Here is a 17,650-nt window from a genome sequence, read left to right as displayed (position 1 = left end):
GGGTGGCTGGGAAGAGGAAGAGAGATCAGCCAAGTCCTCATTTGTTTGCAAAAATAAAATTCTAATTAGATTTAGGACAGGGATAGAGAAGCCTTGTCTTCCAGATGTGTTTGTTTACAGAATTTATGTTGTTACTGTTAATCAATTTATTACTCGGCCATCTGTATGTTTTTAATACTCGATTGGGAGCCACCCAGAGTGGCTGGGGAAACTCAGCCAGATGGGTGGGGTATAAATAATAAATTATTATTATTATAAATTATTATCACCAGCAGGTTGCAGGGTGGGTTGCCACAAATGAAGTTCAGCATTCTATCCCACTTCTCACTTATCCTGCCCTGAGATCTTACAATGAAAGGTAGATAATAATAATAATAATAATCTCAGGACAGGTCACAACCATTTAAAATAAAACAGCTGTAATTTGTATTTTTCGTTCTATAGGGCGCACCGGACTATAGGGCGCACCTAGTTTTTAGGGGGGGGGAATAAAGGGGGAAAATTTTATCCCCCCCCCCAGCCCCAAAGAGCAAAGAAGCCAAGACAGCGAGCGGGATCCATCCCGCTGGCTGTCTTGGCTTCCTCTTTAGCCATGCGCAACCTCTTCAGCCGGGAGAGGTTGCGAGCGGCTTCGTTTTTAGCCGTGGGGCTGCTTCCCCCGACCCCAGCCCCCAGAACAGGCTATCCGCAACCCTTCGGAGCGCGGCGGGAACTCCTGCCAGGCTCAGAAGGCTTGTGGATAGCTGCCTGAAGCCTGGGGAGTGCAGCGGCAGTTAGCGCTGCGCTCCCCGGGCTTCAGGCTGCAGGCTGCCATCTGCAAGCCTTCGGAGTGCTCCAAAGGCTTGCAGATAGCTGCCTGAAGCCTGGAGAGCAAGAGGGGTCGGTGCGCACTGACCCCTCTCGCTCTCCAGGCTTCAGTGAAAGCCTGCATTCGCTCCATAGGACGCACACAAATTTCCCTTTCATTTTTGGAGGGGGAAAAGTGTGTCCTATAGAGCGAAAAATATGGTAATTAGATTTAGGGCAGGGACGTGGAACCTTGGCCTTGTAGAAATGTTAGTTTAAAGAATTAATGTCCTCCTCCTCCTCACTACTGATTTCAGTGTGGGTCATTGCAATTTAAAATGCAACAACCAGCAAAGGCAAAAAAATCACAGCTGCTAATTCATCTGCTGTTTGACTCCAACTCCTATCGGCCACCCCCACCTCCCAAAGCATGGCCAACAGTCAGGGATGATGGGAGTTGTAGTCGCACTAGATTTTGAGGGGGACAGCTTCCCCATCTCTGATTTTGGGGAAGAAACCAAAGCCATAAAAATATTTGTGGCCGCATGATGTTTGACTACGTCTATCTCTCTTCTGCTCCCTTCCCAAGACTCCCCCAAACATGTGATTTCAAAGTTAAAATATGAGATTCTGTAAGCCTTGCCAAATTTGTTATCAGCTGTAGAAAACAGAGTCATAGAACTCAGATAATGCTTCTTGCATGCCTGGATGGAAGATGGGGGGGCGGGGGGGCTGTGTGAGTGTATTTGGAAACTAACCTACTATGCAAAAGTAAAAATGACATTCATTGCTCCTGCCACTTTTCAGCCTACCACTGGCATGTGACCCTTGCATGGTTACCCAAAAAGGATCCCCGGGCTTTAAAAAAAATGGTTCCCCACCCACCTCCTAACTGAAGATGCCAAAGGTTGAGCCTGGGGCCTTCTGCATGCCTAGCAAGTGCCCTGCCATTGATCTATGGCTCCTTCCAAAACTTCGGGGCCAGTTTCATGAAAGAAAGAGGATCAAATGCTTTCCTCTCCTGCGTTTAGGTTTGCATCCGGTGTTACAAGACTATCCCTTTGAGACGTGGGGCCTGACTGGGAAGGGACTGCTTCATCTGTCGTATCGGGACCTGGAGGATCTGGGCATGAGGCGCGTTGGCCATCAGGAGCTGCTTCTGGAAGCTGTGGAGCAGCTCTGCGTATTGGTGAGCACATGGCTGTGAACCTCAGTGCAGCTCACAAATTCCTCAACAACTTGGGCCTCTGAAGTACTTTAAGGACCATCTGATTCCTTATATTCCACCTCAACTTATGACAGGGCCGTTAAGGTGGTTCCACCCATGAGATTCAGTTGACCTTCCACTAGGGAGCAAACCTTTAGTGCGGCAGGCCCTGCCTTATGGAGATTCAGGGGGGAACCTTCCCTCCCTTCTTTCTTTTGAAAACTTTATTATTTAGACTAGCCTTTGTACTATGAATTTTCTCTTTTTTAATCAATCGCTCCAGTCTGTCTCTCACACAGATCTCTTCCATCAATCTTCTCTGTTTATGTGTCTTCATAAAAAAAATCTCCAGCATTTTCATGCAACACTAAACACAGTTGTACAGTTATGCAGTTGTGACCACCTATTTTTGCGAGCAGTTTCTCCTAATATAATGCATTTTTGTACGTTATTTTCACTGATATCTTCCTTTTTCTGCATGTTTTCCCTTCATATATGTATTTTTTTGTAAGCATTATTTAGCTGGGAAACTGCACTGCAAAGTTAAGAGACGTGTCAGTTTCAAAGCATGGCTGTGCTTGAGTTCTCATTTTGAAAAGTGCGAATTTGGTTTAATTTCTCCTTTAAATGTGAACTGAACCAAATCCCGCCCCCCTACTTTGAGTGAAACTTTGCTGTATACAAGCCTTTGTTTCCATTAGTGAGGGTAGCTGGGCTTGTTTCCCTCTCCCTAGAACTATGACCTGGCAACGACCAACCTGCAGGTGCTGACTGAGAAGCTGCAAGGCATTGTAAGGACGATTGAAACCTTCATCCTGAGCCGAAGGAAAGTTAGCACCTACGACGGATACACTATGGAGAAACCCTCCTCAGACCTCCTGGGCTGTGTGGTGGAGTTGATTGGCGCTGCAAAGGGTCTCTTCTTATGGCTCAACAGGTAAAGATTGTCATGATCATCTTCTCCATTCCCTTTATTTCTAATGTTCAGGCTGTGGGTTCTGTTTATGTCATGGAAATGGCACCTGCCATCCAAAAGAGCAAAGCTGTTTGTGAATGAACCTCCCAAACAGTCAGATGAGGACTGAGTAATACTCTGTGGTCCTGGAACACTGACTGGTTCTTGGGGGAGAACGGAAAACAAGTTGGGAGATGGAATGGAATGGAGTGGAGTGGCTGGGATCCTGAACAGTAGAATTCCACTCTGCAGTGTTTTGTCACAGACCCCATTGATGTAGACCAAGTGTGGGAACCTTTGGCCCTCCAGATGTTGCTGAACTATGGTTTCTATCATTCTTGGCTATTGGGTATGCTTGTTGTGGCTGATGGGAACATCCAGAAGGCCAAATGTTTCCCACACACAGATACTGCTTCTTGTTATCTACAGTACTTTGGGGCAGTGGAGGGAGGTAGTCTGTACACTGAATTAACCTAATGGCCTGGAGGAAATTAGTATAAAAGGGCTGGAAAGGGGAAAGGTTTCATGCAGATTTAAGGGAGATGGGTGTGTGGAATGGAAAGGGTTTGGGAGTGTTTAAATGATGATTCACTTGTAGAGTTCTGAACCCAAGGGGAGATAGGGAGTGAACCTTGAGCTTGGGTCTTCATCCCTTTGGTCTGAGAGAAAAGGTACCAAGGGAAACTGGAGGTCCTGTGTTCAGCTTCAAACACCCACTGGCTGCTGGGCCAATGCCAGAGCTCTGCATAATCAAGTAGGAGGCCATTTTTCTGAGAGCCAAATTGGAGCCAGATGTTAGCGGTTTTTCAGACTGTCTATGAGAACATAGGAAGCTGCTATATACCATGTCAGACTGATGGTTTGTTTAGCACAGTATTGTTTATTCTTGCCGTGTTTCTCTTTTCAGTGCTGTATTACTTACCTGTAATACCAAAGTCAGGTGGAGAGTAGACAGAAATGGTATTAAAATGGGATCTCTGAGTATCTAGTAGGAGGTATTGGCATGTAGGAAGCAGGCTCATTGATCTTTTCTTGCAGGTATCTCTTCTCCCACCTTAACGATTTTTCAGCCAGCAAAGACATCATCTGGCTGTGTGGAGATCTAGCAGAGATTATGAAAGCGGTAAGTTGTTCAAAGACAATGCCTATAATGTGTGTTTTCTGGGAAGCTTAGCTTTGGTGCTCTCTGAGAGAATAAGTGCCTATTTGTGCCACCAGCTGAAAGTATTCTAAAGGCCAGAATGTCCAGTGGCCTCTTCCATGGGTCTTTGACTGCCATAAATCTTTGTACTACTATCCAGAGGTGATTAGCTGCCCTGCAATGGCAAGGCAAGTGATTTGGGTGTGCTGGCTATGTTGGGTCTTCTCTAGTCCTTTCTCACTCCTAGCAAGCTGGCCTTACATGTTTTAGGGGCCGTAGGCTTTATAGATGCAGGTTGTGCTGTGACTCCAGAAACTGAAACCACCTCTATGCTGCTGAATCCAGTTGCTGGGAATCACAAGTAGGAAAAGCCCTGCTGATTTGGTATGCTCAGATCCTGTTTGCAGGCTTCCCATGAGCTGAATGCTTGACTTGAAATGAGTTTGGTCCACAGGAGGTTGTGGACTTTCCAACACTATGTGAAGAATTCATAATTCAGCATGCTTTAGGAGGTGTTGGACAGATGTTTTCCCCAAATACGTGCTGTACCCTATGACGATTTGCTGACGGCTCGTCACAGATGAGGATGCATCTTATCACAGGCTTTCCCCATATGCAGGACACACCCAGACTATCATGTGGTTTGGTGAAATTGAAGCTGGTTTTATTTTTGTGCCTCTTGAGCTGGTCTTATGCTCCCACACCATGGCCACATACTTAACTGAAGCCTCACCCTGGGACATGATGAGTTGTGATCCAGTTACATTGTCGAGAACGTTCGTAAGACTTCCTCTGTATGTCCCAAATTCTTTCCCACCAACACACAGAAAGGCAATTTAATATTGATTTCCTTCGCTCCATTTGGACAGTGCACCATAGGTTAGAACACATATCCTGATTTGAGCCTCTCGGTGTACAGGTGATCAAACTATGATTTTATTTTCGGTATGTTTGGCATGCCTGTTTCAGGGGAGGAGTAGCAGACCGAACTATGGTTTATCATTTCAGGCATCCACACTATAGCACCTCCTTCATTTAGGTGTCCCTGTGTGTATTCTCCATTAGGTGCCTGAGGCATTATTCTGAGTGCCAAATGTGGTTCAAAGAGTGTCTTACCCAGTTGAAGAACCTAATTGTGAAATACTGTACCTTCCCTAAGGAGGCTGTGGTTCTTTATTCTTTTTGGTGTTTTAAACAGAACATGCATGGCTATGAATTTTCTTTTCTCCTTTCTATCTAGCTATCTTTTAAGTGTTCCTGTGATCTGCTTTTGTTTGCTGTTTTAGTAATTGGAAGAAATTACTATGGTCCTTTATTTTGTTTTTTGGACTTTGTGTGAAGTGTTTTTGTTTGTGTGTTAAACTGTAACTCATTTGGAGTTTATGCTTATGAGTAAAAGTGGGCTGTAAGTTTGAATAACAACAATAATAATCGATAGGGAAACTTCATTAACTGCGGTTTGGTGTGATTTCAAAACTGAGGTTGTATAAACACCATACATTTAAAACCTGCCCCCAAGTATGTTGAGAACTGTAGTTTAAGGGTGCTGGAAACTATAGCTCTATGGTGCTAAACAACAGTTCCCATTAATCTTTTTGAGAGAAGGTGCTTTAAATATATTGTATGTACATAGCTGAGCTGTGTTAAGAAACAGTCTGCAAATTGGCCTGAAGTTTAATGAGCCTCCTGCAGATACTATTGCATCAGGAGGTTTGTTTTATGATGTAAGAACTGGGTCAATCCTTCGGAACTCCCTTCCACAACACATGAGACAAGTGCTGTCTCCATTGTCATTTCAATGTTTTCAAAAAACCTTCCTTTTTCAACAAGCCTTTTAAGTGGAGATTCTTCTCCCGGTCTGTGTTTGTGTTGGATTTGAAATTGGATTGATGTTTCTATTGTTAATCCCTTAGTTTAGGGTGTTTCCTAGGAAACTGTTCAGAAAGGAAATAAAGGCTGTGTACGTACTACACCTTTAAAGCACATTCAAAGTACGTTCCCCCCCTCAAAGAATTCTGGGCCCTGTAGTTTGTTAAGGGTTTCTGGGAATTTTAACTCTGGGAGGGGTAAACTACAGGGCCCAGAATTCTTTGAGAAAAAGAACATGTTTTGAGTGTACTTTAAAGATATGCTGCTCCAGAAAGATGGTTGCCCCCATGTTTGGGTCAGAGAGGCCATCCATCTGTGGGTTGTAAGGTGCCAAGCTCTGTGGCTCATTGATGGCTGACAGAGGATGAGACACCCTATTCTGAACTTGAATGAACTGAGGGAAATGGCAGCTGACCAGAAATGGGTGGGAGGAGTGAGACCGAGAAGAGCGAGGTAAACAAAACTGGACAGGGGTGAGGGAGCGACTTGTTTTTTGTAGAAATAATCCAGTGAGTCACGCTTTGGGATCGGGGTCAGGGCTGGATAGCTGAGTTTGGGGAATCTCCATTTTTAGTTGGATGTAGCCCAGTGAAAGGAAGCATATGCGCTGAGGGGAGACAGAGAGAAAGTCTCTTCAGGGAAGCTTTTACAGGTAGGCACAGCGATAGGTAGCTTCTTTGTAAAATGTTCCTTCTCTGTGTGACCTTCTACGATGGAATCTGTGGAATGAGCTGGAGGGACTTGATGACAAATGGTCCTACTGGAAAATCCCGCCAGCTCTAGACGAGAGCATGGGAAAGGAAAGGAAGGAAAGTGTGAAGGTCATAATAGCAAGAAATTGTCAAAAGCTCCATGCTATAGATTTCTTAAAAGAGCTGGGAGCGGAGGGGAGGGGCCTGACAAGGTGTCCCATGTTGCAGAAGAAACTAAAGAATTTGGCTTCTTTATCTAAGTAGAAGTAGCTAGAAACGTGAGGTGAGTTCCCCCCCCCCATTGTAGTATTATAAGTGGAAATGTTTTACCTCTACTAAAACCATTTGATATTTAGGGGTGCCCTACCGGGTGAATGATATTTTATGGCATTTTGAAGCAAAGGCTGTGTGTGTGTGTGTGTGTGTGTGTGTGTGTGTGTGTGAGAGAGAGAGAGAGAGAGAGAGAGAGAGAGAGAGAGAGAGAGAGAGATAGAGATTGTATCTTTTTAGGGCTGTATACACCCTGTACATTTGAAGCACATTTAAAGCACACACACACACCAAGAATCCTGGGGACTGTAATTTGGTAAGGGAATTGTAGCTGTGTGAAGGGTAAATTACAGTTCACAGGAGCCATGGAGTGGGTGTGCTTTAAATATATGGTGGGCATGCAGCCTGTATTGTTCGTTCTATAGTGCTTTTAAGATAAAAAACAAAGAAATGACCAGGAAAGAAGAATGTGCCCAACTCATTTTGACAAATGGGAAGGGAAGCTGGGAATGTGGTGGGAGAAGGTCTTCATTCAGCTGTGATCTGCAAACCATCTCCAGCCTGTAGGGTAGGACTTAGATGTGTGTATTCTGAAAATTTCATATTCTTTCATAGCGTCTCTTAGTACTCTGCTTTTCACTCTCTTCCTTTTTTCCCTTCCCCACTTCCCACAAGTATTTGTTTTGTTTGTGTAGTTGGGTTCCTGTCATTAGTATTTGCTGGGAAATCTGAGTCTCTGGTCTTGAGACTTGGGGCTTGAGCCTGGGAGCCTGAGGGTGGTGCATGTTGGAGAAGGGGGCAGAGACTTTAAAACTTAATGTTTGTATTTTAAAGACATCTCAAGACTCCTTCTAATTGTGCTGCAGTGCTGGATTGTTATATCTTCAAACTGTCTCTATTTTACTGGAACAGTCTCTGAATTCTGGCGCCTGTCCCTGATAATGCATTGTCTCCATTTTGCCCTTTTGCTGGATGCATGTATGAGAGCCAGTATGGTGTAGTGGTTAGAGTGGAGTTGCACTAGGACCTGGGAGACACACGTTCAAATTCCTCACTCAGCAGTGAAGCTCACTGGGTTATCTTGGGCCAGTCATTTTTCTCTCAGTCTGGCCTACCTTACAGGGTTGTTATGAGGATGAGATGAGGAGAGGGAGAACTGTTTGTTCCACTTTGAGCTCCTTGGAGGAAGGCTGGGATATGAGCTTCGTGGCTGTTTGGGGTTTTTAACTCTGGTCTCCCAGGTCCTAGTCCAGCACTCTAACTAGTGCACTTTCTCTCTCTCTTTTTAAGGGGGGATCTAAGGGGGTATTTTAAAAATCCATTGGATCAGCATGTGGTGAGCAGAACAGTAAATAGTCATTTTACCTCCAGTATAATTGCATCCATAAACACATCATTTTGTGGAATGTGTACCTCCCTCTGAGATGTGTGCATGGCATTACTTGGAACCTAATACCCTACGTTAACTGGGGGAAGGTCAGTGTTTGAAGATAAGATGCCCTAGTGTGATCTTTCTTGATCCTGGAATACCATTGAGTGGAACACACATGATTGATGACTGCACAATCTTTCTGGCTGTCATAGCTGAAAGCCAGATCCCTCAGGGCAACTTGCCTCCAATGCACACGCATGCAGATGCACGCTTGTGCACATTTAAGATGCCATGTGTGCACAGCTTGATGAGACTTGCCTTGAGTTGTGGATAGCAGATGAAAAGACAGAGCTGTCCTCTATAGTACAGCTTTCCTCAACCTCTAGATTGTATTTTGAACTACAGTTGTGCTGGACTGGGCTGATGGATGTTATATACCAAAACATCTGGAGGCCACCAGATTTTGGAAAACTGTTTTAGTCTCTCTCACACCAAAAAAAACCCCCTGAAATGCATTAATGGTGTTCTTATTTTTCTGTGTGTGTTTTTAATGCTGCAGGGAATATGGTCAATGGTACGCCATGTGGAAAATATATCCATCCCTTGTTGACCCTAGAAGGAAGCTGAGCCAAACCTAGGATCTAGCAGCCATTACCCACCATTTTCATGGCTCCTCCAGATATTCTATTTGCTTAGCATTCAGCTTGATTTGCTTGCACAAAACTTGCATGGTAGTTGGAATATGCCCAGCCTTTACTGAGTGTTCTTCTGATTTGTTTACAAGGCAGTTATCTGACAATGGACATTCATCCTGATTTCCTTGCAGGCTTGTCTACACATCTTCCTGTTGATCATTTGTTCATCCACACATTTTGGTGCATTTCCCCATCACTTCCCTAACTGCAGAAAGTCCTTTGGGGCCCAGCACTTTAATTGTGCAAACCTAAGTTTCTGGTAGGGGCCTGCAAGATAAGGACCGCCTGGAGGCACCCAGCGTTAGGAGTGTGGATGAAGCAACTGGCGGGGGTAGGCATTGGAGGGAATTAACATGCAATCTGTACTGCACCTGCGCAGGTGAGCTTGTTTCCCTGGTCACTGGTACAATCAGAGATACTCCCTGCTGTTTCTGAATGAACAATTGCTTCCAGACTGTTGCTATCTTTGGGTGGGTTTCAGTCGCATACTGGCGAATTCAAGCTATCCAGTTAGTGTTGACTGAGAGGTCTTGTGCAACAAACCTGCTTCTCCAAAAAGATCAGACTTTTCATGATAAGCAAAGTGATGAGTAAATGCAGAGGAAAGTGTGGGATCACACTTGCTTTGATGCAGCAGCATTTAACCTCCCCATAAACAAATCAAGAATGGATTCTCATTGAATAAACAACCTTGTCTAATCTCCCTGCAAACAAATCAGGATGAATGATCAGGTGAACAGGTTATCTGGAAGGACCCTAGTTCTTACCTGTTTCTGGGATAGTTTGAAGAGTCTAGCTTGGCTTTCTTTGTACTTGCAGGACTGCACTGTGTCTGAGAGGGAGGACCGGATTTTACTGATTGTAAGTACTGCAATCTGCGGATGGAATGTGCTATGAGATGAGGCCAGATGTGGAATCTTGCTTTAAATTCTTGGGCTGACAGCTATTTTTTGGGGGGTGGGATGTTCAGGTCCCTTTAATCTAAATTGGACATTGTCAAGTACACAAGCCCCCTCAGATGGCCAAGTATGTTTTACTGGCATGAGAAATGTGTCCATCGCCTCTGTTCTGGACTTGTGCACACCAGGGATGTACAGCAGAAAATGTTCCAAAACAGCATATTTCCCATTTCTTAAGTTCATTAGGGATGATGAATGCATGCCAACTCCAAGCTTGACAGTTTCAAAGTTTTGCTTTTGTTTACTAGATACAGATAAAACAGCTAAACTAGATCGTTCTGTAGGACCAGAGTACAGTGGTACCCCTAGTTACGAACTTAATTCGTTCCAGAGGTCCGTTCTTAACCTGAAACTGTTCTTAACTAGAGGCGTGCTTTCGCTAATGGGGCCTCTTGCTGCCGCTGCGCTGCCGGCACACAATTTCCGTTCTCATCCTGGGGAAAAGTTCTCAACTCTTCCAGGTTAGCGGAGTTTGTAACCTGAACCATTTGTAACCTGAGGCGTTTGTAACTTGAGGTACCACTGTAGTTGATATGATGCCTTCTAGATGTTGATGGACTATAACTCCCATCATCCATGACCATCGGTCATGCTAGCTGATGGAAGTTGGAGTCCAGCAACATCTAGAGCACACCACATTGTGGAAGCCTGAAACAACCTATTGATTTATATATTTTAAAAAAACTGAATAGTACGGAGAGAGTGGACTGGGAACAATTATTTTTCTTTCAAAATTGAACACTTGTCGTAATCTAGGTAAATAGCATAGTTTTATGATGGAGTAAGCTGCATCAAAACCATATTTATCCCATTTGGGAAATAGCAGGAGACCGGTCTGCATCTTGTTTCCTGACCCAGGTCACATCCACACCATACATTTAAAGCATGTTGATTCTCACTAAGAACCCTGGGAAATGCAGTTTGTTAAGTGTCCCGGGAATTGTAGCTCAGTGAGTTCCCAGGATTCCTTGGGGGAAGCCATGACCATGAAAGTGCTGTAAATGTGCTATAAATTTATGGTGTGCATGTAACCTCCCGGTTAGCAAATGCATTTTAAAAAAATTGGGGTAGGGGAAGATCTAGGAGGATCTTGTGCCTCCAATTGCATATGTTCTTACCTCTGTCAGAAGGTTCATAATCCACTTGGCTTCTTCTAAAAGAATGAGTTTTTCCCTCTTTGCGCCCTGCAGGGCAGACACATCTCAGGAATCTGCGAGCACATCTTGAATTACAGTCCAGTTGAACTCCTGCATCGAACTGCCATCTTGGAGACAGTGGAACTTGTGGCAGCAGGTCCAGAGGACAGTCTGGTGAGCCTGCCAGGCTATTTTTATTTTTATTTTATTTTGCAAGGCCGTCGCAGGCAAAAGAGCTGAGTGCAAAGCCCCCACCCACAGTTATAAAGTGCATATCCAGCACTTATAAAGGCGGGTGTGATTTTTGGTTGCACCAACATGAAATAAGAAACAGGAGCAGGAAATCAATAATAAATAATAATCACAACAACTAGCATTTACTTACCTACCGGAGGGGGTGGGAAAGTCCCACAAAGCAACATGATGCAGCTAAACAGCATTTCGCGCTGCTCAGCTTTATCTGTACTGACTGGCAGTGCCTCTTGAGTGTGTCAGGCAGGGAGTCTTTCTCAGCCCTACCTGGAGATGCCAGGAATTGAACTCAGAACCTTTTGCATGCAAGGCAGGTGCTCTGGCCCTGAGCTGTATGGCCTTCCCTGTTTACGTATGTCTGTCAAAGCTGGGTTGGCAAAGTAAAATGTCAGGTCCCTCTCCTGCAACCTGGAAGCCCCCAGAATAATTGTCCTTTATTGAAAGAATGTTGACCTTCATCACAGGCAGGGTGAATGAACTCTTCTCCCTCCTCCCTTTAAGTTGTCTTAAACAGAGTCAGGCAGGGATGTTGTTGGGTACTTAAAAGCAGTGAGCCCATGACATAAAATTGCTTCTGGGCAAATTAAGACAGCTGGAGCTTCACTGTTACTGTTCTCTAAGCGCACCTAGCTGCCCTGTAAACAAGAGGTGTTTTTAAAGAAAACAAAGATTATAGAGAAGAAAGGAAAGGAGATCTGGGTGTCAGTGCAAAAACCCCAGGGCTCATGCTGTCTGCCCCCCCCCCAAGACAGGCTTCTAGTCAGTTAAGCCCATCATTGTCTGTTCTGCAAACTGATCCTTTTAACCAGAGATACTGGGGATTTCACCTGCAAACTTCTGCATGCAAAAGCAGGTGCTCGGCTGCTGAACTACAACTCTTATTCTGCTGATATAGCAAGATGCCTTATACTGAGTCAGGCTGGGAAACCAGGGTTCAAATCACTACTCGGCCATGAAGCTCATTGGGTGACCTTGGGCCAGTTGCTGTCTTTTAACCTAGCCTACTTCAGGGGTTGCTGTGTGGATGAAAATGGGGAGAGGGAAAACCATGTGTGCCACCTCGAACTCCATGGAGGGATAACTATGTGAATATTTATGGGTCTCCAAAGCCTCAGATACGGGTCTTTCCCAGCCCAGCCTAGCATTGCTGGGAACTGAACCAGGCAATTTTTGTGTGCATAGTTAATGCTCTTTTACTGAGCTAAGATCTCTTCTGCCACCATCTCAGTGACCATGTCTACTACATCTTTTCCTCTGCAGGGCATTGAGATTAAGTCCTCACCCACCTGTCTCCATTTCATATCGGGAACTGCCCCAGAGGTGAGTCAGAAAGAAGATACAGGGGGTTATTTGTGTCTTAGGGGCATTCCCAGACTGTCACTATATTTCACAGGGATTCAGTTTCATGCTGGCAAATTGAAGATGCACAATTATAGTTGACTGTGGGAGGTCTTGCGCAACAAACTTGCTTCCCTGAAACCTCAGACTTTCACACTAAGGAAAATGCACTGGAAAGTTTGGGATTTTTTTTAAAATAAAGATATTTATTAAAGTTTTCAAAGTTAATACAATAAAAAAGGAATCAAAAAGAAAAAAGAAAAAATAACAAAAAATAGAAAAATACAAAAAAGTTTAAAAACACATAAAGTTCACAATAGTTATTTTTCATTAACATATTTCCCCGACCTCCTCATACCTCCCTTTTTTGTATTCCAGTTCAAATTGTTAATTCAGCAAATCCTTATCAGTAATTTTTAGCCTATTTCTGCACTTTTTTTCCATATCACTCAAAACATTACAGCTGGAAACCCCTTAATTTCTATCCGACATCATTCTAGCATTCATTAATTTTACAATATTTCTGTAAATAGTCCTTAAATTTCTTCCAATCTTCTTCCGCCAACTCTTCTCCCTGGTCACGGATTCTGCCAGTCATTTCTGCCAATCCCATGTAGTCAATCATCTTCATCTGCCATTCTTCCAGAGTGGGAAAGTTTGGGATTTTTGGTGCAACGTCATCTGTCCTCCCTGTGAACCAACTGGCATAAATGTTCATAGCCAGCATCACCTCATCTCCTCGCAACAAATCAGGATGAATGCTTAAGCAGGTCGCCTTGAAACGCACTCTGGGTTTTCCCATAGGGAAGAAGGGAGCATTAACTTAGGTCCTAAAAGAGTGCCCTGCCCTGCCCTGCCCCACCACAGTGACTTCAGGTCTCTAAAATGAGCCCGTGTGGGAAACCTAGCAACTCATCTAGAGGTGGGGGAGCTCATATTTCTTCCTCAGATTGTGCCAGGCAGAACATGGCTTAGCCCACCTGCTTTGCTTTCTCCCCCTCGACAGTGACTCTGCGTCATCCGAAGCTTGGCCAAAACCTTGGCGTGTGTGTGTGTGCGCGCGCGCGCACGCTGTTCAGCCCAGCTAGTTTCTTCATTCCTTTGCCTCCTTGCTGAGCAGGAATTACCCCAAAGGTCAGAGCTTGAAGTTAATACTTAATCCCCTCTGCAGCAACTCCCCAGCCCTCCCCCAGTCTCAACTTTCACTGTCCAAGAAAGCTGCTTACTTGGATTTCTCGAAGAGTGAGAGTGTCCAAGTTGCCTCCTTCTCCCTTCCGGCAAAGGAGATCTTGACGTTTGTTTGTTTGTTGCACATGTTGCTCCCTTCCAGTCCCCGGCTGAGCACTGCAGCAGCGGGATCCTTCCAGGGGACGAGATAGTGCAAGTCAACAACCAGGTGGTGGTAAGTGTGGGCCTCTCCCTCATTTGGCTCCGTGGCTGACTACTTGGGCAGGACTAAGTAGGATGCTTAGTTGGCTACTGCGGTGGGCCGCAGCCAAATTCGATGGGTCTTCGTTAATGCCAGGCTCAGATTTTCCTCCTGCAGTGCCGCTGCTTGACTTCCTTGTCTTGTTTTGATGTGGGTTTGGTAGTAGTGATAGAAAGTCATGGAGGCAGAGCATAGCCGTCATGGCTAGTAGCTGTTGATGCCTTTATCCCCCATGAATTTGTCTAATCCTCTTTCAAAGCCATCCAGGTTTCAGACAAATTTGCGGAGAACAAAATAGGCTATCCGTGCTTCACCTTCTTAAAAATGGCAATTGGTTGCCTCCTATAGGTAAATTTGCAGCTAGCAACTGGTGAGTGCAGCAGCTCAGGCCTGTAGCTAGAAATATTGTGGTGCCTAAGGGTACATAGAAAGTTAATTAATTGTGTGACACGTCAGTAACAATTTTAAAAATAAATCTTAAGTGCCTAGTGCTTGCCAAAATCAACAAATGATCTTCTGGCATCTTAAGACTAATACATTTTAACATTGCACAAGCATTCAGGGGCTAGAAGTTCAGCAGGCGTATGAAGTGTAATCCTCAGTTGCAGATGGATGGATGCAGAGTGGCTAGTGTTGCACGTGGAGTAAGCAGAGGAGAGAAGGACCTGAAATGCAAACAGTACAGATAGTGGAAGTTTGGTTTGAGCTAGAATGTGTGCAAGATAAGCAGGGTGGTCCTCTACAACAGCCCGGAGAGGTGATAAAACAATCAACTTTGGCAATGCTGAGTTAACTAACCTTTGAATGGGAAAGGAAACTATTATCTCTATTGAGACCCAAATGAATAGATCAAACTTCAGGAATTGCAATTCTTCCATTTGCTGCTGGAGCCCCCCACTCCCTTTGAAATTCCTTTAAGATCACTGACAGAGTATGCTGGCACACTGAAATGTTTTGGGTTTTTTTTTACTGATTTATGAATATTGCCAGTTCCGTCAGTGTTTTCATCCCAGGGTTTTTGCATAGGGCCAGCCTTATCATTAGGCATTGTGAGGCAGCCACCTGAGGCAGTGGATATGGGGTAAGGAGTGGTGCTGATGTGATGGAACAGGATTGGCCCATGATGTTTCGTTGCTGAAGTTTAACAGTGTGTGGTATAACAATCAAGCCCTCTCCCCAGGGAACTCTGGGAATTGTAGCTTTGTGGAGGGCACAGAGGCCTCCTAACAACTCAGCACCCTTAGTGAGGATTCTTTGAGGGAAGTCATGGCTGTTTAAAGTGGTATGATACCTCTTTAAATGTCTAGTGCAGGTGAAGCATATGACTAATCTAGCCTGTTGCTGTTCCGTCACCAGTGTTAAAATAAGATGTGCCCAAGCCCTGAATTTTGCAGCCCTCGCTTAATTTATTTGACAATTGTTGTTTTTATTTACAGTATTTGCAAACTGCCTTTCTACATCGGCTCATCACCAAATAATAGCGTAGATAGCTAGATAAATACAAAAATATTTCAAATAAAAGAATGTTGAAAAATGTGAAACTTAAAGAAAAGCACTTTGAAGCTAAAAAATATCATTAAAGGCAAGACAATCTGTCCACCATGTAGGTGGGCTGGACGCGGATGAATCTGGTGAAGAAGCTTCTTGAGACATCAAGTCATGTGACTTTGGTGCTGAAGAAAATACCACTCGTTTTCCCAGGGACTCCCAGTTCCCCTGAGTCTTCTCCTCTACAGCAGAAGGTAAGCGAGGCCTAGAATAGCCCAAAGGCCACATTTCCCTGTGGGTACCGCTCTGGAGAGCTGCTTCCCAGTGGTGGGTGAGGCCAGAGGCAAACATGGGTGAAGCAAAGGACAGGACTCTTACATTGTACAGTAGGCAACGTTCAATCTACAGGAAAGTCTAAGGTTTTTGCACCTCCATATACCTCCATCCTGCACCCAGGCATGCAAGAGGCATTATCCCTATTCAGGGACATATTCCAGCCTAGAACAAGCACCTGAGGACCTCCTGAGATCTCTGTGAAGCTGCCCCATGTGGTAAACCACTGAACATCAGCTAGCAGCTTCTATAATAATAATAATAATAATAATAATAATAATAATAAGAAGAAGAAGTTATTATTTGTACCCCGCCTATCTGGCTGGGTTTCCCCAGCCACTCTGAGCGGCTTCCAACAAAGATGAAAGATACACTAAAATGTCACATATTAAAAACTTCCCTGAACAGGGCTGCCTTCAGATGTCTTCTGAATGTCAGGTAGATGTTTATCGCTTTGACATCTGATGGGAGGGCGTTCCACAGGGCGGGCGCCACTACCGAGAAGGCCCTCTGCCTGGTTCCCTGTAACTTGGCCTCTCACAGTGAGGGAACTGCCAGAAGGCCCTCGGAGCTGGACCTCAGTGTTCGGGCAGAACGATGGGGGAGGAGACGCTCCTTCAGATACACTGGACTAACTCCACCTCCATTTTTTGGCATAGGAGCCTCCTGGAAAGGAGGTTATGCATTCCCTCCTTCCCTGGAGTTTTTAAGGAGAGGATGGGTGGCCACCTGTCATATATGATTTTGTTGAGATACCTGCATTGTAAGAGGTTGGACCACCTCAAGGTCCCTTCCAACTCTACCATTTTATGATTCTAGGGGTGTTTATCTGATTACTCCCTGTATAAGTCCTGACGAGAGCTTCTAGAGCCAGACCTACCGCTGCTTATCATTATCGTTATTATTGTTATTTATTTCCCTCCCTTCAACCTAAGGTCTCAGGGTGGGTAACAATATTAGAAATGGTTGAAAACAACTTAAAATCACAGAAAGAAGGTGGGTCCTAAAAATATGCACCTCAGGTGTCAAAGGCCAGGAAAAGAGGTGTGTCTTCAGCATTGGATGAAGCAGAGCTGGAGTGGTCTCCTTAGACCGTATCTTTGCAGCGATGGGTTGCTTACTCTGAAGTGAGCAAAAAGGAAATTCAAGTGCTTCAGAGTCTTAGTAATCTCACATTTCCAAATAAAACTGTGACTAATCTTTGCTCGTCCTTGTCAGGCTTTTTTCTCTTTTTTTACGACTCCCCTGGAGTGTCATTTCCGACCCAATGGAAAGGCGAAAGCAACATCTCAACAATATACAGAAGGCACAGTGTAGACTGTCCCCTTGACTGTAACACATAGGTGACTTTTGTCTGTTCGTTCCATAGGTGCTGGAAGGTTTGTTCAATGTTGTGGAACCCCTGAGCTTGCACAGTGATGAGTCTGCGACTAGTTTTGGTTCTTCGACTTCCAGGTAAGGAACCCAACATTTCTGGGGATTTTAGGGTTTCAGGCCCACTACTGTGCTATGTAGATATTCAGATGTGGACTGTGGGTCTGGTCCATCAAGGATTGCTTTCCCTATCACAGAAAGTGTGGTCTTTTTTGTGCCGGGGGGTGGGGCGGTGGGCAGCAAGTTTGCTGTACGAATCAGCTTTAAATGCTCGTCTCAAATTTGCTAGTATGTGGTCAAATGCCGCCCCAAAATGGCGACACTCCAGAAGTGCCCTAAGTTGGTGGGTCATCA

The 17,650-nt window shown here is 44.7% G+C and overlaps 1 protein-coding gene across 2 annotated transcripts in view; it reads left to right on the top strand.

Moving 5' to 3' along the window:
* The window catches only part of CNKSR1 (connector enhancer of kinase suppressor of Ras 1), a 31,362-nt gene that overhangs the window by 939 nt on the left and 12,773 nt on the right, over positions 1–17,650 (top strand). Inside the window, exons 2-10 of one of the 2 annotated variants that reach the window (XM_053398699.1) lie at positions 1,818–1,975; positions 2,728–2,930; positions 3,987–4,071; positions 9,807–9,848; positions 11,137–11,256; positions 12,595–12,654; positions 14,003–14,074; positions 15,709–15,843; positions 17,292–17,377. In XM_053398699.1, the coding sequence (XP_053254674.1) occupies positions 1,818–1,975; positions 2,728–2,930; positions 3,987–4,071; positions 9,807–9,848; positions 11,137–11,256; positions 12,595–12,654; positions 14,003–14,074; positions 15,709–15,843; positions 17,292–17,377 (961 nt within the window). Of the gene's footprint in view, positions 1–1,817; positions 1,976–2,727; positions 2,931–3,986; positions 4,072–6,212; positions 6,412–9,806; positions 9,849–11,136; positions 11,257–12,594; positions 12,655–14,002; positions 14,075–15,708; positions 15,844–17,291; positions 17,378–17,650 lie in introns of those variants that run through there. The other variant, XM_053398700.1, reaches the window with a different exon arrangement.

The sequence above is a fragment of the Podarcis raffonei genome, chromosome 8, assembly GCF_027172205.1.
Source record: "Podarcis raffonei isolate rPodRaf1 chromosome 8, rPodRaf1.pri, whole genome shotgun sequence".
In the NCBI taxonomy this organism is placed as follows: domain Eukaryota; kingdom Metazoa; phylum Chordata; class Lepidosauria; order Squamata; family Lacertidae; genus Podarcis; species Podarcis raffonei.
Note: the sequence above shows the minus strand (reverse complement) of the source record. Positions and strands in the feature narration are given on the sequence as shown.